A 21,047-nucleotide genomic window follows, 5' to 3' on the forward strand; every position below is an offset into this window, starting at 1 on the left:
GATGGATTCTGGCAGTGTCTCTAGCCAGCTTTGGCTTCGATATAGACATTTGAAGTGAATGTATGTATAAGTTATTTTTAGCTGGTTGGCATCCCTTGTGTAGGGAGGAACCTCCTACATCCACTCTATGTGGTTCTAATAGGCCTATCAATTATCCACTCTTCTGGTCACAGGAGGTGGGATTTGGTTATACATTGTGTGTATTATGACAATAACGATTACTTGGGTAATGTGCAGGTGATCGCAACCAAGCCAGTCATTATGTTAAAGTTGGACAGGCAGCTGGCTCTACCATTAAACCTTGTGTCATGATGTTGGAATGTGAGGCCTACACTCATGATGGCTGATGGCTGTTCTTCACTGCTACATGAAGGATACCTATGGGGATTTAAGAGGGAATGAAGCTAACACAGAAAGAAAAACAGTATTGAGAGGTGGGGATGGGAGGTGGCGTGACTCCTGATGACCTATGTTGAATATCATGTTCTCTGTCCCTCTGCTGTCCAATCACACAAGTCAGTATGCTCCTCTCCTTGTTTACTGAAACTGATTTGACTTGGATTTGATGGCAGCCAAGAGTCCTGTTTAATAGAGCATTTTAAGATGATGTGTGGCTCCTTGTGTAAATTCAGAGCCCTCAGACTACCATGCAGGATAGCTGGAATGTCTTATGTAAATTTCAACCCTATTATAGAGGAGTCATGGTAAAGCTTTAGGGCTTAGATTGCCTGTGGCTGCAGGTTAAGCAGGGCTAAACTATTACCCTCCCTTAATGTAACAGCTGGACTTCAGGAACCTTAAGAATCTTCCTTCCACTCAGGATATTTCCTCATCCAGTGGGTATTCATGATCTTTGGTAAGGTCAGTAATCTGGTTATGTTGTGAAAATTAGCAGAGTTCAGGATGTGTTTATAATCATCCTTCTGAGAAAAAGTACCTTCTGTTTGACAGCTTAGGAGGTAGTTCACCACAAAGTTAACAAGATTTTACTATTTAATATTATTTGGGAGGGTATTACATACTTTATATACACTCCTTAGAATCAGCTTTCATTGCTAAAACCTATCTGACCTAAATGCTATAGTTATACTGTCATGTTTATCTAACAAGAATGGAAGGAACATAGGTAGAACAGGGGTGGGATCTTACCATTAGGACAGGATCATCTCAATTATGCCTTCAGTGATGTCTGTCTCTATAACGAATTGCCATAGAATTCAGAATGATATCAATTTATGTCCAAGTCCTGTAAGTGTTAAGTTTAGGGAATCCATCAAGACATGAAGAAGGAAAACATTGTAGGCAGAATAAGTAACATCAGAGAGTTAGCAAGCATAGAATACTCATAGATTAACTCTCATCCTAGGCTAGAAATGGTTTGAAAGCTCTAACAGAAGCAAGGGCAGAGATTCTAGGAAAACGCAGAGAGAGGTAATGGATTAGGTCTCAGTGTCCGATTTACACAAGATCTTTTCCTACCATACTTTCCCGCTTGTTTTAAACAACAGTAATTAATGTTTATTGATTGCGTGCCATGCCAGGAATCGATCTGGGTGCCAGGAATCAGAAAAACATGGTTACAATCTAATTTGGATCTCAAAGTCTTGTATTAGGAAGACACATTGTATGAATGAGAGTAACATGGAAGAGCTTTCCACGTGTAACTTAAATTGCTTGAATTGTAATAACTACTGTCTGAGTGAATGCTATAAACTAAAAATGCATTTAATTATACTTTTTAAATTTTTCTGTGCAACAGCTGATTAAAAAATTAAATTACATATCACCTAACATGTTGACACAAATTTACGGCACACATATGTAACATGATGTATGATTTGTCCACCTAATTTCCTAATTAGGTTATAAATTGTTATTCTTGAAATTTATTATTTCACCATCATTCAAGAAAAAACAGAGACATAATTCTTATGATCCTCTTCTTTGGGAGCTCATCAATCACTTAGTTTAAGTTTATATTTCATTAATGTATCTTTAGAGAATATCTCTAACAGGGAGATTTTTTATTTCCTTCAGAGAAGCTTTTTGAACTTTCTTTTGAGGTTATGCCTACTGTACTAACAGATTTCTAGAAAGATCTGGAGATTAAATATCAGACCTTGATCATGTGTAGGAGGTGAGTTCTTAGAATGATTTGGGTTTGGAGGAGGAGGAGTGTAGAGCTTCACTTCCTTCAAGGTTGCTTTTCTCAATAAAGAGAAAAACAGTTGTTTTATGTAGTCAGTTGTTCTCACCTGTAACTGCGTATTTGCTCTCTCTGCCATACTAGTGCTATTAAAATATTTTAGAACTCTCTTCAACTTGTGTTATTATATTATTCAGTTTTTATTTTTGTTGTTGTTGGAAAAAAGCATTTTGCTGTTCTCACAGGTAATTCATTAACATTTTAATTCTTATTACCTATTAGGCAAGATCATTTTGATGGGCATGTTTACGTTGTATCAATAGTATGCCTCTAATTTATATCTTCATTGCCTTACTGGAAGTGAATGGTGTGTTCTCTGGCACCCTGAATAGATGAGATGACATTCCAGAGGCAGAGATGTTGAGATACATTCAGGTTCTTTAACTCACTCACAGGTAGATTGTGTCAATGGTCCCCAAGACTACTCCCCAAATTTGGTGATTCACTAGGTGGGCTCACGGAACTCAATATATGAGTGTACTCATGGCTATGATTTATCCAAGTGAAGGGATACGAAGCAAAATTGGTAAAGGGAAGGGCACTCAAGGTGAAGTCTGGAGGAAACCAGTTACAAGCTTCTACGAGTCCTCTCGCAGGGGAGTTGCACAGGATACATTTAATTCTGCCAGCAGTGAACTATAACAACACATGTGAAATGTCCACCAGGAACACTCACCTGAGCCTAGGACTCCAGTATTTTATCATGGGCTGGTCATGTAGCACATAGTGCTTGCGTGGCTGACTGTGGTCACTGAAATTCCAGACTCACAGAAGGAAAGCAGATGTTCAGCCTAAACCACATTGTTTGTACAAACAGGTTTGGTCCACTGAGCCACTGTTATCATTTAGGGGATGTTTCCTAATCAAGTTCTCAGATGCCAATCTTGCAAGCAAGCCTTTTTTTTTGCGGTACGCGGGCCTCTCACTGTTGTGGCCTCTCCCGTTGCGGAGCACAGGCTCCGGACGCGCAGGCTCATTGGCCATGGCTCACGGGCCCAGCCGCTCCGTGGCATGTGGGATCTTCCCGGACCGGGGCATGAACCCGTGTGCCCTGCATCGGCAGGCAGATTCTCAACCACTGTGCCTTCAGGGAAGCCCAAGCAAGCCTTTTTAAGGATAGCAATCACAGGCCTGCTATGTTAACTCTCTTCTGCACGTAGATTAAAAGGTTAAAAAAATTTTTTTAATGAGGAGTTTCTAATCTGCACTTGTTGTGAGAGCATATGCTTGTAGAAAAGCTATATTTCAGGTTTTGCTCTAAATACAAATGATTTTTCTAGAGATTTTTGAGAAAGGTAGGACAAACCTGCTGTAGTCATTTGAGTGAAACATGGCAAAACTAGAACTCTTTATGCTGAAGGAGGATATAATCAACACTGCTGTGCCATCTACCTGTCATGAAGTATGGAGACCCTAAGAACAGTGCAGTTAACATTAATGGTTGAATTGGTATGAACAGCAGAGCCTAGAGTGACTAAGTGAATCCTGGGGTATTTAGTTGCAGTTGAGTGCAGTTAGGTTCTGGAATATTCCCTCCAAGCTCCTTACTCACTTCATGAGCTGGACAATACATTTCAGAGAATGTTTTGTGATTACTTTTAGAAAGGATGCTTGGATAGAAGTACAAGGCAGTTACCTGATAGGCAGATCTCATGGGTGGAGGGCATAGAAGGAGTGGCTGAGCCCAGAATGTAATGCAAGATGGTCTTCATGCTGTGGGGTACCCCTCTACTGCCCAACTACTACAAGCTAGGGCTTAATTCACTCTTCTCACCCTGTTATCTGTATCTGTTACTTGCCAATGTAACTAACTGATTTTACCATGATAATATGAGCTCACAAACTTACACTACAAACCCACAAGCCAAAAAAAAAATAATAGATAAAAGTAAAAAAAAAATCATTCTAGAGATAATCAGAGTGAACAGATCTGGTAGACAAAGAATTTAAAATAAAACCAGTAAATATTCACAGAGAGATAAGGGGGAACATGAAAAACATGAAACAGGAAGCTTCAAAGAAGAAACATTTGGAGATACTGGATATGAATGTATTATTGTTGAAGTAAAGATCTCAATAGATGGGCTTGATAATTAAATAGCAGAATGAATTCAGCCAAAAAAAATGGTGAGCTGGATGATCAAGTTAAAGCACAGTCTAGGAAAGTGCTGGGAAGGGGTAATAAAATGAAACATAAAAAAATTGAGAGCTGTGGGGAGTAGAAGAAGAAATGTTAGTATCAGTATTATTGGAGTCACTGTAAAATAAACGGAGGAAAGTTAGTATTTTAAAAAATAATTATTGAAAAAATTTCCAGAATGGGAGATGTGAAACCTCAGTTTGAAAGGGCTTATACAACAGAATAGATGAAAGAAACTTTATGCCTAGTCATATTAAATTAACATTTTTAGAGCACCAAGTACAAAAAGCAAATGTTAAAAACTTCCAGAAGATAAATGCAAGTCAACTACCAAGCAATAGGAGTCAGATTAAATCTTCTGGGTAGCAGCCCTGACTGTGAGAAAATAATAAAGTAGCATTACTAAAGCACTGGAGAAAATGAACACCAAGCTCAGTATATTTTATTGTTGACTAAATAAGGAATGACACACAAAAGCATATTCTAACAACCCAGAAATATAACTCTAGTCTAAACCACTGCTACTCTAAGTGCAAGTCCAAGAAGTGTTTGTTATCCATCTGGATGAGACAAGAAGCATATGCAGGAATATAAATGAATACACCGCTTTCTTTTTTTTTTTTTTTTTTTTTGGTAATATCTTGTTAGGGGAAAAAAAAAGCTGGACTAAACTGTGTGCTTAGAAATACAGGTGATTGGGCTTCCCTGGTGGCGCAGTGGTTGAGAGCCCGCCTGTGGATGCAGGGGATACGTGTTCGTGCCCCGGTCCGGGAGGATCCCACGTGCCATGGCTGCTGGGCCTGCGCGTCCGGAGCCTGTGCTCGGCACGGGAGAGACCACAACAGTGAGAGGCCCGCGTACCGCAAAAAAAAAAAAAAAAAAAAAAACCCCAAAAAAGAAATACAGATGATTTAGACTCTAGCACAAAGTTCTTTTTTCTAAAAATATCAAAACTGATATCAAATAGTTTGTAGATTAGTGCTGGTTCAGGGATCATGTTTTGAGTAGCCTGTTTGCAGAGGATATCATTATGAGGTGGGTGTGGACTGGAGGTGCACAAGACCATAGGAAAATGAACATGAGCTTGGGTACTTGTCTTGGCTTTGTGGTGGAAAGAAGTTTTTTTTTTTTGCGGTATGCGGGCCTCTCACTGTTGTGGCCTCTCCCGTTGCGGAGCACAGGCTCCGGACGCACAGGCTCAGCGGCCATGGCTCACGGGCTCAGTTGCTCCGCGGCATGTGGGATCTTCCCGGACCAGGGCACGAACCCGTGTCTCCTGCATCGGCAGGCGGATTCTCAACCACTGCGCCACCAGGGAAGCCCTGGAAAGAAGTTTTATATTGATAAACTTTAAAACTTTATAGAAAAAATAAGCATAAATATGAATCTTATTAAGTTGGGCTATCTACCATAAGAATAAAAATAGGATGTAGATCTTTTAAAATAGAATAAGAAAATGGAATTCTTCTAACGGGAGTATTAGAAAAAGATAAGTAAATTTTAAAAGTATGGTAAATAGATAACTGGAAATAAGATGGCTGAAATACGATCTAATATCACAGCAATATAATAAATATAAATAGTTTAAACTAACCCATAAAATGATATGATTCTCACATTGGTAAAAAACAAACACAATGAAAATGCAACATTCAAATTCATTAGGTAATTCTATATGCTATCTTTGAGACAAAGTTTAAAATAAAATATGCAGCCTTTTAACTTCTTTTAAACTATTGGAAGCAGACAGATGGGTGGGCCCGAGCCAGGGGGTAGCTGAGGTGATTAATATCTTGAATATAAGGAACTTCAATATATCAACAAATATTATAGTTAACTCAAGTAGAAAGAGAAGAGGCTAGGCAAAGCATATTAATAGTTTACTGAGGAGGAAAACTGAATTGTATGGAAACAAAAAAAGGTTTTATGATGTAATTACACAATGGCTTATGAATTATATATGTTTTATGACTCTTCTGAACATAGATAGACCATCAAGAGAAGACTCAGACTTACATAATAGTAATTGAATTTGACCATCTCTGATATTTTGCCAACATTTGGCCTTATACAAATCATAGGTTTACATTTTAAAACTTTTTTGTTTTGAAGTTCTATTTGTTAAGGTAGGAGGATAAAACACACTTGATTTAACAATTTGTTAGCTTGACTTATAACTTTAAAATATTTAGACATGTGCTATGTGGGCCTCCATCTGTACGCTCATGTGGGTCCAACAAATATTAGGAGTGGACTGATAAAGGAGAAAGAATAATAAAAGAAAATCATAGCAGGCCTTTGTACCTATTGTGGAAGATTATACAAGCATAACAGTGGTTAAACAGTGTATTAATTTTCTGTTGCTGCTGTAACAAAATACAGCAGTTTAATGGCTTAAAACAACTTTTGTCTTACAAATTTATTGTCTTACAGTTCTGGAGGTCAGAAATCTGAAATGGCTTTAACTGGGCTAAAATCAAGGTGTCAGCAAGGCTGTGTTCCTTCTAGACGTTCTAGAGAAGAATCTGCCTCTTTGCCTTTTCCAGTTTCTAGAGGCAGCCTGCATTCCTTGGCTCTTGTCTCCTTTCTCCATCTTCAAAGCCAGCAATGTAGCGTCTTTCATCCCTCTGACTCTGAGTTGCTTCCCTCCCTCTTTCCCCTATAAGGGTCCTTGTGATTATATTGGACCCAACTAGATAATCCAAAATAATTTCCCCATTTTAAACTCATTAACTTAATCACATTAGCAATGTCCTTTTTGCCAGAAGAAACCTATTCACAGGTTCTAAGGATTAGGATGGACATGTTTGGGGGAAACATTGTTCTGTCTACCACAAATGGAGACTGGGAGTAGGAAGGCAGGTAGAAATTGGAGCATTTGGAGGAATAGTTTCATTTTTTACTTTATATAACTTTGTGCTACTGTTTAAATTGCTTTCGCAAAGAAGATACTACTTTTATAATAATAACAATTAAGAATAAATTTTGGGCTTCCCTGGTGGCGCAGTGGTTGAGAGTCCGCCTGCCGATGCAGAGGACACGGGTTCATACCCCGGTCCGGGAAGATACCACATGGCGCGGAGCGACTGGGCTCGTGAGCCATGGGTGCTGAGCCTGCGCGTCCGGAGCCTGTGCTTCGCAACGGGAGAGGCCACTTTTGATCCCTCTCCATTTTTTGTTTCTTTTTATAGAAAGTATATTTTATATCATGCATCTCTTTGCCTTGTAGGATAATTATTTCAAATGGCCTCTTAAAGTCATTGTGTTTAATCCCATTTGATAGAGATACAAATTGGTGTATATAGAGCATAACTGAGTTACCTAATATTTATACTTGAATAAAGGGAGAATCTTTTGGAGGAAGAATAACAGTGGAATAAGAGACTATAAGTAAAATTTCTTTTTTTTTTTTTTTTTCCCGGTACGCGGACCTCTCACTGTTGTGGCCTCTCTTATTGCGGAGCACAGGCTCCGGGCGCGCAGGCTCCGGGCGCGCAGGCTCAGCGGCCATGGCTCACGGGCCCAGCTGCTCAGCGGCATGTGGGATCTTCCCGGACCGGGACACGAACCCGTGTCCCCTGCATTGGCAGGCGGACTGTCAACCACTGCGCCACCAGGGAAGTCCCAAGTAAGATTTTTAAAAAGATTCCTTTCAGCATGTCACTTCTCCAAAACTATTTCCAATCTGTGTATTGTGTCTGATTCTCAATAATAGTGATACCCCAGGGCTCAAGGAGTTGTTATTTGCTTCCAAATGGGCCCAAGTTAAAATTTAAGTTAAATACCTGATGACATATTCCTAGGAAAGCTTAACTCTTTTAGCGGTAGTAATAGTTTATTTCTCTTTTTTCTTGATCCTCTCATGTCAGCAAACCAAATTTAAGCAGTCATAAAATGCATTCCCTTAGAAGAGAGATTATTTAATACATGCACAATGGACAAAGATAAAAGCAGCATACCCTTCACATCACTGCCCACATCCCTTCTCCCAAATGTATCTCCCAAGACATTCTAATGGTCCGGGTTTCCTCCCTCTGGATGGAGGTGCCTCACGATAGATCCTGTGGTGATGATTTGCTTTGGAAGATGGAAGTGTGGCTGCTGTGTTCCCACTGCCGTTGGTTCTGGGGTTTTCGTTTTGAAAAATTAGGGTTTATATATCAACAGGTGGTGGAGCTCATCTCTGATTCATTCTCCCCAAGGTTGGTGCACCTCCAGCAGGAGCTCAGTCATAATTGGCTTAGGACACATTTGTTAGAACCAGGGCACCACTTCTTATAGGTATGATTGCTTTATCATGTTCACCTAAGGAAAATATAGAAACACTAAACCAGACAGATCTTATCTACTTCCTTTTTTCGATACAGAGCATTCAACATCTAAACAGTCTCATAACCTTCCCCCCCACCAACAAATGTGAGATGATCATAAAAATATTCATTAGAAAATTCCCCTAGACACACTTTCAAGTCATACTAAACCACTCCAAAATTATTGGCAGTATATTAAATAAGATGAATTAAAGCATACAAGAAAGAAATGTCACTAGTAGGAAAATAGTCACAGAAACATAATTTAGACAGATGTTAATACAGCATAAATGATTTCAAGGAAAAATAATGTAGGACTTCTGACTTTTAAAATTCTTAAATTTGATGTATGGAATATCTGAGCTTTTATGTTTCATTAACATAGTCAAGTCTACAAGTGACCAAAATAAACAAAGATTTTAATAGAGCAGATTGCAGAAAGTTGTGATAAAATGGAGCAGCTACCAAATGCAAGGGTTCTTCAGCTTCTGGTATCTGTTTATCTTTTTGCTACTGCCCACAAGTTAAACTTTTTTAAAAAGTGCTTTTGAATTAAGAACTTTAGTCTCTCTCTTTTCTTTTTTCTGATCCAATACAGTGGAGATTGGTAGAATGGCCGTTAGGAAATATTTTTTAATTTAATTAGATCAATTAATTTTTTTATACAGCAGGTTCTTATTAGTTATCTATTTTATACATATTAGTGTATATATGTCAATCCCAATCTCCCAATTCATCACACCACCACCACCCCTTGCCATTTGGAAATATTTTAAAGGAGGAAACAAAAAGACTTGCTGATGGATTGTGAGAGATAAGGAAGAGTAAAGAATCAAAGGATGGGACTTCTATATCAGGTAATGCCAGATAGAAATTTAGACCAACCTTCCCACTGAAGACAAGTAGCAAAGCTAGAAATAGTAATAATAATAATAATAATAAAAAATCTGTTGGAAGGTGTCAGAGAACTCACAAGGTGATGAAGAATTACCTGGTCAAGATCCAGAAAAAGAAAGAAATACAGATTGGTGAGGCTAGAACCTGTAACTACTTTTACCTTGGGGATATTTGTTGATCTAAATGAGCTGGCTGAAAAGTTAAGTAGTGCTTTACAGTTTCTTGGGGCAGGAGAGGTGGGGAGGCAAGGAGAAAGTAAAACCATTCCTCACGTAGACTGCAACCCAGCTTTCAGGCCCCTGGTGGCCTAGAGAATCTGTCCTTAACGTTGGATTAAGATGATGCCAGATTGCTAATGTTCAGATTCCTGGCAGAAGTAAATGAAAATCTTCTCTGGAGAAAGATAAAATCATACAGGGCCTCAAATTTTTTCTACACTTTGGAAAACAACACACAATGCTTGGCACATGAGGAAACACGACATCATAGAAAGAAACAATAGAAACAATAGATAATAGAGATTTACTCACAGCCACTCTAACACTGGAATTCTCAGATACTTTAAAATATTCTTTTTATGTTCAAGGAGACAAAAGACAAATTCAAAATTTTGGTGGAAAATGAGAAACTAAAAAATGACAGCAGATTTGAAAAAAAGAATCAAATAGACATTCTAGAACAGAAAAAAAAATGCAGTAATCAAAAACTAAGCAGCAAAACTGAAGTTTGAACCCAGGAAGTTCAACTTTAGGGACCATAGTCTTAACAGCTACTCTGAAAACTAGGAAAAAAATTGTTAACATTCTTAAACTTCCAAATTTAATGAGAGTTTAACCAACTTAAGCTACATTCTGGTTAATCATTGAAAACATTATACGATGTCATAAAAGATAGACAAATATGTAGTATGGTCAAATATGTAGTTTGGGAATACAAATTTTAAGCCACTGATATACTAAAACCATGGTCAACAGAACATTTGTCATTTCCCTGAAAAAGTTCCATTGAAAATTGAATGAAATTGTAGTGAGATACCAGCTTCTATGAATGATATAATTTTCATGTTTCGTATTCTTTTACCAGAAAGTTGCACAGAAATAATTTATTAATTTAATACTGTCTAAAACTTTTAAGGTGATCCCATTTAGCTCAGTCTGGAAAATTTATTTTAAAAAGTTCCTGTTCCTTCTTGACTCTAGTAATTAAGACATTTTGGAGATTAGATAATATGTGTCTCTTTTCAGAATACTTTGCCTGGATATTGGTTTTTAGCCAAGGTATATGACTTGGCTTTTCATTCTTTTCAATTCATTTCTGTATTCTTCTGGACTTCCCCATCTCAGCTGTCACTCATAGATGAAAATAACATAACTTCCTCTGAAGTTTTTTTTCTTTCTTCTCTGAGAATTGCCAGTTTTACCCGAAGTTGCCAAAATTGTCACCAAGATTCACCAAGGGGTGTGTAAGGGGAATTAGGAGGCTCAAGCACTGATTGAGGGGCTGGTCAGGAGTTTGGAATGAGGGGGAAATGGGTTGGGGAGGTCCCCAGCTGTCCCTCCCCTTTCTAATGCCACAGAAAAGGGATGTTTCTCTGGTCAGCACTCCTCCCCCTCCCCCATATCCAAGTTCTTTTCAGGAAGTAGAGTAACATGTTAGAATGTTAACATACTTTGTAATCAAAATCTCAAAGTGTAGCTGTTACTGAACTTGCTAATAAATTTATTTGTAAAAACATTAGCTTTGGTTTCACCAAATTATCCCCAGGGGGCAGCAGAGAGTGATCTTACTGCAAATAGTGATTAGAGGCAGAACACAGTTTCTCCCTGTCTCTCTGTCTCTGTCTCTCCATCTCTGTCTCTCCCTCTCTCCCTCCATCCATACGTCCATGTATCTCGCTCGCTCTCTCTCTTCAAAACAAACTATTAAGTTGTATGAGTGCCCAAATGGAAGAAAGAAAGAGTGAGTAGATGAATAGATTTAGGAAGGGTGATAAGTGTGGGAGACGTATTAGAGTCAAGACAGAGTTAAAAAATAGGTAGTAAAGTAATTTGCCACATAATTAAGAGACAGATTTGGAGTGAGATTTCTTGGTCTTGAATCCTATCTCCATCACTTATTAGCTGTGTGACTGGACAATTTACTTAACATCTCTGACTTTAGTAAACTGTAAAATGGGGATAATAATGTTTTTACTTCATAGGGTTGAGAGGGTTAAATGAGGACATATTTATAAAATGCTTAGAACAGGATCTTAACTATTTACTATGGACACAACCAGTGAGGTCTAGAATTGATATTTTAACAAAATATAAATATAGAAAATGTGGTTACTAATTTCTCTGTTCTGGTTTTACTTGTTTACTTGATATTGCATACATTTTATTTTCAAATATTTATTTCTAAATTTTCTTTTTGTACAATTTATGAACTTATATTGAAAAATAATGATTAGCTCTTATCTATCTCCTGTCTAACTTTTAAAGGAGAATTATGGAGGTATAGCATCAAGTGTATATTGAAAGTGAAAATTTTCAAGGTAAATATCAATGACATAGTAGAATGTAAAAAATAGAAATATATATTTTGTGAGGCTTTTTAAAGTTACTCATCAGTACATTTAATGACTGTGCATGGAAGAAGATCCAGGACTTCAGATGGGTCTTCAGAGCTTGGGTCAGGGAAGATTGCAGAAAAGCGAATTAGAGAATAGGGAAATAGGAAATGGCTAGGAGACCAGCCATTTTATGCAATCATAGATTGAATTATAGTGGCTCTGTGGTAATTCAGTAGCCTTAGATCTCTAACCATCGTACCATCAGGGCAGGGAAGAAATAAAATAAAGAGTGGAGCATTGTAGAGTTTGAATTCTTTGAAATTCTTCACATTGTTGGGCATTGTTCTTTCACCTCCATGAAATAGTTACATTAGCAACTGGGTGGCAGTAGGACAGGGTAAACTGAGGGACTTGGGATTAAGTGTTTAGTAATGTGCATGTGAGTTTGTGTGTGCGCGTGTGTATGCACATGCAAATGGAAGGGTAAGTCAGGCCACATATCTAAGCCAGAATGTTCACAGTGCCTTGTCTAAGCCAAATGACAAGGCAAGTAGGCATTGGCCCATTACCGCAAGGATACACATCCAGAAAATTCAGCTAAGGAAGGAGGAGCAGGCAGGTACTTCAGTTACAGGCAGGCAAGACTCAAATCCAAGAGGCGAAAGAGCAGGCAATGGAGAACAAGGGGTCAGAAATAAAAGGCCATTAGAGTCTGTGCAGTAAATATTCAAGGTCCATGCAAAGCCTTTATATAATTTGGAGGGGTCCCAAGGGCAAGATGACAACATCTTCTTGACTGGTTTCAATTGTGGCTAAGCATGACTATGACACGAGACAAAGAGATACACCTAACTGGAAGAAGTTTACTTCAAAAACATTTATAGGCAGATGAATTTTTTTTTTTTTTTTTTTTAGTAAATCAACAGTGCAAATTTGGGGACATTATGTCTTAAAGCAGCTCTAACTTACTAAAGCTTACTAGGCCTTTTTGTCTTGGCTACTACATTAACCTGCATAACATTGTTCTGTTTGTCTCTGTGGGCACTGATTCGTAATTGGCAGTACTGAAGAGGAGTTGGAAGACTGGTGGAGTAAAAGGTTTGAGTTTCTGGTTTGAAGGGTTCCTTTCTCTTGGTCTTGTTTCCATCTTTTGCTCTGCTTTTTGGGACCCAGGGGGCTCATCTAAGGAGAATCTTTGAGATTTTTCAGAGAACTGCATATACAAGACAAGCACATTTTTCTCTCATTCTGTTGACTTTCACAGCTTATGTTTGGTGGATGGTTATGCGAACAAACTCTTGGTCTCTTTATTGTTCTTCCAAATACTTGCTCTGCATAAGAGGTCAAGGTGGGAGTTGGGAGGTTGGGGGGATGGGGTTTTGGGATGGAGGGGATGTAAGAGTGTGAAGAGAAGGTCTCATCCCACCAAAGCTACTTTGAGAATTCTATGGTTTTTCATACCACGCACTTGACTCTTAAAATGCTGATTGTACATTGTGGTTGGACCTGAGATGAGGGCATAGGAGTGTGTCTGTTTAAAGTTGTTGCCTGAAATTTCAAACCAGAGGAGTTAACTGGAAAGAACAGAGGGCTAGTGAACTTGAAATGTGAGTTTTACTCCCAGCTTTGTCACCAAGTCACTTTGGGACCTCAGGCAGATCATGTAACCCTTCTGTGCTTTAGTTTTGGCTGTGTCATTGAACAGGCATTAACATAAATGATCATCAAGAATTTTTAATGACAGGAGAAAATGCTCATATCAATATAATATTAAGTGGAAAAAATAGGTCATAGACTCAATTGAGAAACTTGCCTAGTATCATCAGATTAGTAATTGTCCAGCAGAGACTCAACCCATGGTCTTTTTAAGTATTCCATGCCCTCAAGCACCTGATTTCACTGTCTTAAATTGACTCACTGGAAGGAAAGCTTGAGAAGGGGAAGAGGGGAAATATATATAGTTTACTCTTTGGCAAGAGGCAAGATGGAACTGCTAACTTAAAGAAAAAAAATGCATGTTATTTAATTTTTTTCCTGTTTGCAATGTTTTCTTCCCCTTCCTGGGGAGTTTTGCCTTGGGGTAGGAAACTCTTAGCACATAGAGGAGTTTTTTCCTCCCAAACATAATCTAAATACCTATGAATAGTCACATTAAGGCAGATGTTTTTTGTTTTTGTTTTTGGTAACTCTAAATTCCAGACGTGTGGCAACTAAAGATGAGTATTTATTTGTAATTTGGTTCAAATGATCATTCTAGCTCTTCAAACATGAAAGTGAATGGGAATAAGTACTGAATTGTGATAGACAGTATTATGCTCCCCCAAAGATGTCCGTGTCCTAACCCCTTGTAAATGTGTAGCCTTACACAGGAAAAGAGACTTTGCAGATGTGATTAAGTTAAGGATTTTGAAATGGGGATATGATCCTGGATTACCTGGGTGGTCCAATATAATCACAAAGGTCTCTATAAGAGGGAGGCAGGAGAGTACCACCAGAGAAGATATAACAAAGTAACAGGGGTGGGAATGATGCAGCCATGAGACACAGAATTCAAGTGACCCCTAGAAGCTGGAAAAGGCAAAAACCAGATTCTTTCCATGTGTCCAGAAAGAACACAGCCCTGCCAACACCTTGATATTAGCTCTATAAGATCTATTTTGGACTTCAGACCTCTAGAATTGTAAGATAATTAATTTGTGTTGTTTTAAGCCACTCAGTTTGTGGTAATTTATTACAGTAGTAATAGGAAAGTATACACTTATGATGCTTCTAGAGTTGTATGTGACTCCCATTATAGACAGTAATCACATAAGAATTTTCAAGGGAAAATCTTTTATTCTAAACTTGATTACTGAGGCTGTACACCTCTTCAAACTGGAGATAACTGCTAAAAGTTATGATGACTGGGAAATTTACAGGATGGGTCAAATATAGAGAAATATCCTGTTTTGCTTTTTAAACCAAATTTAGACAAATCAGTTTATCTTGGGCAGGTTCAATGCCTTACTGTAAAGTTTATCCGTGTACAGCAGAAGTGAGAAGAGGACCAATGAGCTGAAAGATAACTCAATCAATCCACTTCCTCCGTCTTTGCTTCAGTGCTTCATACAGGAAATCTATTGCTGTGTCAAGTTCCAGAGAAGTTTCTTCTGTTCCAAGTTACTAATCAGGCTGAAACACATAGAGTTGAAGGAAGGGGCTAGGAGGAAAGAAGTGTCGTGCTGCTAATGGGCTAAGAGGATCCAGCACGGAGAAGTGGACCAGAGAGAGCCTCACCATGTCCATAGCTCCTTTTACACCTGTGTGGAGGAACAGTGCTGAGTGAAGGGCAGAAAATAAGAAAACAGAAATGCCCTGCACTTGGATAACTTCTGATCTTCAGCTACTACTGATTTCGACTCTCTTCTTAGTTGCAGGTGGGTTTGAATTCTCTTTGGGAGGGTGACAGGAGAATGACTGGTGAGAAGCCTGGTCTAAGCTTTTCCTGAGCTTTCTTTGTCTCTCTTATGGAGCAGAGCATGATAAATGCAATCTGAGATACGGGGGACGGGGTTTCCTTCTAAATTTACTTCACTTTATTACCTTATTTTCCTCTTTGTCGTACTTATTTTATTTTGTGTCCTACTACACTCTACATATCTCTATAATTTGCCCCACTGCCCATTTCCTTATTCCCCCTCCCCCCTTTTTGAGCGAGACAGAATAAATTAATTTCTAGTAGCAATTCAAGTCACCTGAAAAAAGTGGCGCTCTTTTTGTCTCCCCCGCTTAAAAAACTTAAATAATAATGCCAACCTATTTATGTCCACATTGTTAACAGTATAAATTAGGAAAGTTTATTGCTTTCTTGTCACTTTCGATGACCAGGCGCTTTTAAAAATATAATACATTCCGAAGTTTGGTGGTGCATCTGTGATGTAGGTCTGTATTTATCTTTAACATGTGTGGGCTGTCAGAGACACTTTCTGGGTTAGAAGACACGTTCTTCAACATCTAGGTTCCTGCAGGAGTTGTGGAGAACTTGGGGCTATTGCGGGGCTGTCCGGGTTTCACAATAGAGGGTTGGTAGGAGTGGGAGGGAGTTTTCAGGTTTCACTTGTAGCAGATGGAAGCAGCTGCAAGGAAACATTTGGTTTTAAATTTTATAGTTTGGTAATTGAAGGAAGAAAAGTATTTTTTCTCATATAAATGACTTTAAAATACTGTCTATCTTCCAGCAAAACATCTGTTTTTCTGCATGTTAATCTTACTGGTGAGCACAGGGACAGTAACTATACTGTATTAACTGTACTTTTCTATGGAGCATTTTCACGTACTTTTTCTCCTTTGATCTGCATAGCAACCCAGTGAAGCAGGCATAGAAGACATTTCTCCATCTTACAAAGGTAGAAACTGAGGCATACAGAGGTGAAATGATTTGTCCAAGGTTACACTACTAGCATATGACAGTCATACCCAGTAATAATATACATCTGTAAGCATCACTAAACATTTGAATAGGCAATTTTCCTCAATACTTAGTCATTATGCTTTTCACTAACAAATGCCACTAAGCCAATACTTAGTTATAAACTGAATGGAGTACTTACTCACTTAAAAAAAAAACAATTGAACTGAATCTTTCAATAGTTGAGGTCTTGTAGAAAGTTTTTAAAGAAACTTGTGCAGGACCCAACTTGGCGGGGAATGTCAGCTAGGCAATGAGCTATTTATGTCAAGTTTCACTATGACTCTTGGGTAAAAGAAAAAAGGTCGAGATTAAAACATAATCAATAATTTTGAATTTAATGCTTTAAAGGTTTGGATTTGAAAACTATTTCTAACCACAACTAGGCGATACTACAAATAACAAATCTCTGAAGTCTGTACTTCTATAATTATAATGTTATCAGAATGTTTAGGATAAAGATATGGAAAAGCAAATTACTTTATGTGCAGTGATTTGGCATGATAAATTCACCATGAAATAATTCAGAATAATGATATGCAAAGCACTTGGGGCATGAGTTTATATCTTTATCACTAATACTTCTTTGTTATTAATGCTGCCAAACAGAAATAACTCACTTTATTATACAAGACAAACTCACAAAGGAGAAAGAGAGCTAATGACTTCACTGTAAACAACATACTATTTAAAAAAATCCACTTTTTTTTTAACTTATTTGCTTATAAATTCAAGCAGTGTGGTAGTTGATAGACAAGATTTATTAAGAAAATACCTGAGAGGGAAAAATAAAAACAATGCTAATCATCCACTGCAGAGTAAAGCTCTCCAACCCTGTGTCTGGTCCCCTTCCCTCAAACTCCCTTTACCCCACACCACTTCTTCTTTTTTATTTTATTCTATTGTCTTCTAGATTTTTTTTTCTTGTGTTCAAATTATATTTTGATGTCCCCATCAAAATCTTTTATAAAAGATTCTATCTTTTATAAAGATATATAATCTCACAGATATTGAGATTATGAGTTACTGAAAAGGAATCCTCCACCTTTTTTCTTCTTTGGGCTAATTTTGACCATTTGTTATTATCTCCCAGTAGGGGGCAGGCAGTAACAAGAAGAGGAGATAAAAACCAAGGCAGGGCTGTTTGGTAGCTTCAGCAGGTTTGCAAAAACCCAGAAAAGAGATTAAAAGCAATTGAGAAAAAGAAGGTGTTTGTCCTCATTAATTTCAGTCTTCTCTTCCTTTTCTAATTTGTGATAGCTGTGAATTTACACATTATAGTAATTTTTAGGTGTGGTTTCCTCTAAACATCCATGCTTAAACAATTAATAAATGAACCAAAAGTCTTTATAGAGTCTTGTATATAGAATGTGTGTGTATGTGTGTGTGTGGGGGGGGGAATAGGGCCTAAAAATTGTTAGCAATCTAAATTAGAGAGATCAAGCTAAGATGAAACAAACAGAGAACATTTTCAATCAGTCAGTCTTGAAATTGTGTATGAATTTAGTAAAAATCCAAAGATAGGAGAAATTATGGTGGGTTGGACTTATTGAAGCCTTTATGGAAGAGATGGGTCTTGAATGATAGGTCTGGATAGATGAGGAAAGGCAAGGTTGTTCAGGGAGAAAAAGAACTCTTAGCTTGATGGATCAGAGATTGTTTGTTATATGATTGTGGGAAATAAGGCTGAATTTCAGGGGTCCTTGATCTCTAAACAAAGAAACTTGGATACTGTACACTAGTCAGGAAAATAATATAATAAAACAATATTTTGGAGAAAAATGTGGCATCGGTATCTCACTGAGTGGGAGTGGCACTTGGTAAAGCTTTATTTTGAAGCAGGGGCAAGAGCTCCTTCCCTTGAGTTTACATTTTAGGAAGACCCATGATATTACTGAGAGACATTGGCAGCTGAGAAGGGAAGTTTCTTTGCAGAGGAAGATGTTAAATTCAGTATAGAGAGGGCAAACACATAGGATGAAAATCCCTATGAGTACTTGGAAGCATAGCACATCCAGAATTTGTGAATGGAGGATCCCACAAGGAGAGTACACATGAAGAGATAAAAATAATAGAATAAACTCTAGAGATTTATGGATTTGGGTCCTAGGAGTGATAATTATTTCTTCCTCTCTATAACAGAGAGTAAGATCTGAGAGGAGATGGGAAGGGAGACAATCTGTCATATAAATGGAATACTTCACTTTAAATAAGAGGACAGAAGCTCTTCTGAAATTGCAGAGTAAGATGAGAAGTTGGATGTAAGGACGCTAATAGGTTGAGGATAGAAATAAGGAAATGGGAACAAATGAGAGTTCCACAGTAGGTAAATTCCCTCCCAATAAAATCATGAGTATTTCAGTTAATGGTGCTAGTTAATAAGATAATTCAGTTTTCATTTGGTTTTATGTTGTATCTGAAAAATCAATCTGTACAGTGATTAAAATGTAGTAACTTTTAATATATACTTTTGCCTCTTCCCCCTTGTTGTCATCAACACACATTTGATAATTCCTAAATGGGATTAGGGAGCAGATCTGTGGTTATGAAATGACTTTGGACTGTGTGATGCTAATTGCTCCTAAGAATCAAACCATCACTTTTTTTTATACTTATAAACTTTAAAAGTTGAGTTTTGAGCAGAGAATGTTTATTAGCGAGGATCCTTGGAAGAAACAGCTGGGAAGTAGGACAAGGGAACAGAGGGAGATGTCCACCAGCAATCTTAACCATGACCCTCATCTGACCCCTCATGGGGGTCTCTAGAGTTAGAGTGGCTCCAGAGAGACTCTGCATTGAATCAGAATGGCTGGGGCTTTATACCTCCAAATTAGTCAACAGATGTGCGCTGCCCTGGGAAAAGTCTGACTGTGCTTGAGATAACTGAGGTGATCTCTAAAGATGCTGAGAACTGAAGGCTGTCTGCTGACAGTGCTCCTAGCAGCAGGAGCAGAAACTCATTCCTCGAATAGGATTCCAGGTACACATACTATCTCCGTCATAGCTGCCATTTCCAGGGCTCTTCATTCCTTCCTGAATTTCTGAGTTTCCGTCTGGTGTTATTTCCCTTCAACCTAAATAATTTCTATTATCATCACTAGTAGTGTAGTTCTGCTGGTGAGGAGTTCTCTTAGTTTCCTTTTATCTGGATATGCTTCATTCTTGCATATTTATTCTTGCATATTTTTGCTGGATGTTGAATTCTGGTTGACTTTTTTCTCTTTCAGCACTTTAAAAATGTTGTTTCACCATTTCTGATGAGAAGTTGGCAGACTCAAAACATTGTTCCTCTGACTATAATGAGTCATTTTTTTTCTGGCCGCTTTAAAGATTTTCTCCTTATTGTTAGTTTCACCACATATAATGTGTCTATGTATAGTTATTTTCATATTTATCCTGCTTGAGAATTACTGAGATTCTTGAATCTGTAAATTTATGCTTTTCAGCAAATTTAGGGAAATTTTTTTTTTTTTTTTTTTTGTGGTACGCGGGCCTCTCACTGTTGTGGCCTCTCCCATTGCAGAGCATTAGGGAAATTTTAAATCACTATTTTCTTCAGATATTTTATCTATCGACTCTCTATGATACTTCATTGCAGGTCCCTATAGCTATTATAGGTTGTTTTTTTTCAGTTTTTTTTTCTCTCTGCTCTTCAGATTGGATAACTTCTATTGATATATTTTTAAGTTTGCTAAATATCTCCTCTCTCACTTATCTTAAGGCCATCCACTGAGTATTTTATTTCAGATATTGTATTTTTCAATTTTAGAGTTTCCATTTATTTTGTAACTTGTCTCTTTTCATTCTGTTGAGATTTTTTTGTTTTTTCATTCATTGTGAGTCTATTTTCTTTTATATCACTGAGCATAGTTTAATATTTACTTTATGGTCCTTTTCTGATAATTGCAGTATCTGTGTCAATTTGAGGTTGATTTCCCTTTAATTTTTTTGTTCTTCTAAGAATGGGCCACATTTCTCTTGTTCTCTGTAGGGTGAGTAATTTTGTTTAGATTGTGAATATTACATCTTAGAGGCTATATTCTGTTATATTACTTTGTTGATTTTTTTTTCCCCAGAAAACATTTACCTTGGTGGAACTCAAACTAAAAACTCTCTCAGACAGTATTTTATGTCATTATTTTTTAAAAAAATATTTATTTATTTAGGCTGCACCAGGTCTTAGTTGTGGCACGCAGAATCTTTGTTGTGGCACGTGGACTTCTTAGTTGTGGCACGCGAACTTTTAGCTGTGGCACGCAAAATCTTACTTGCAGCATGCATGCAGGATCTAGTTCCCCGACCAGGGATTGAACCTGAGCCCCCTGCATTGGAGCATAGAACCCTACCCACTGGGCCACCAGGGAAGTCCCATCTCTTGGACAGTATTTTAAATCTCAGTGCTTTTACCTTTAGCTAGTTGGCTTCAAGTGTGCCCTGCCATGTGGGGCTTGTGGTCAGCCAGAGAGGTGGGTACAGTTTATACACAGAATTTA

General features: G+C 37.8%; 1 protein-coding gene across 1 annotated transcript in view; it reads left to right on the forward strand.

The window, feature by feature from the left end:
• Nucleotides 1-15,184: 15,184 nt before the first annotated feature.
• LOC131756854 (cell surface glycoprotein CD200 receptor 1-like) overlaps nt 15,185-21,047 on the forward strand; it is a 33,580-nt gene continuing 27,717 nt past the window's right edge. The window contains exon 1 of the mRNA XM_059063938.2: nt 15,185-15,523. Within this exon, the coding sequence (XP_058919921.2) occupies nt 15,457-15,523 (67 nt within the window). The 5' untranslated portion in view covers nt 15,185-15,456. The remainder of the gene's footprint in view (nt 15,524-21,047) is intronic.

The sequence above is a fragment of the Kogia breviceps genome, chromosome 5, assembly GCF_026419965.1.
Source record: "Kogia breviceps isolate mKogBre1 chromosome 5, mKogBre1 haplotype 1, whole genome shotgun sequence".
NCBI classification, from domain to species: Eukaryota; Metazoa; Chordata; class Mammalia; order Artiodactyla; family Physeteridae; genus Kogia; species Kogia breviceps.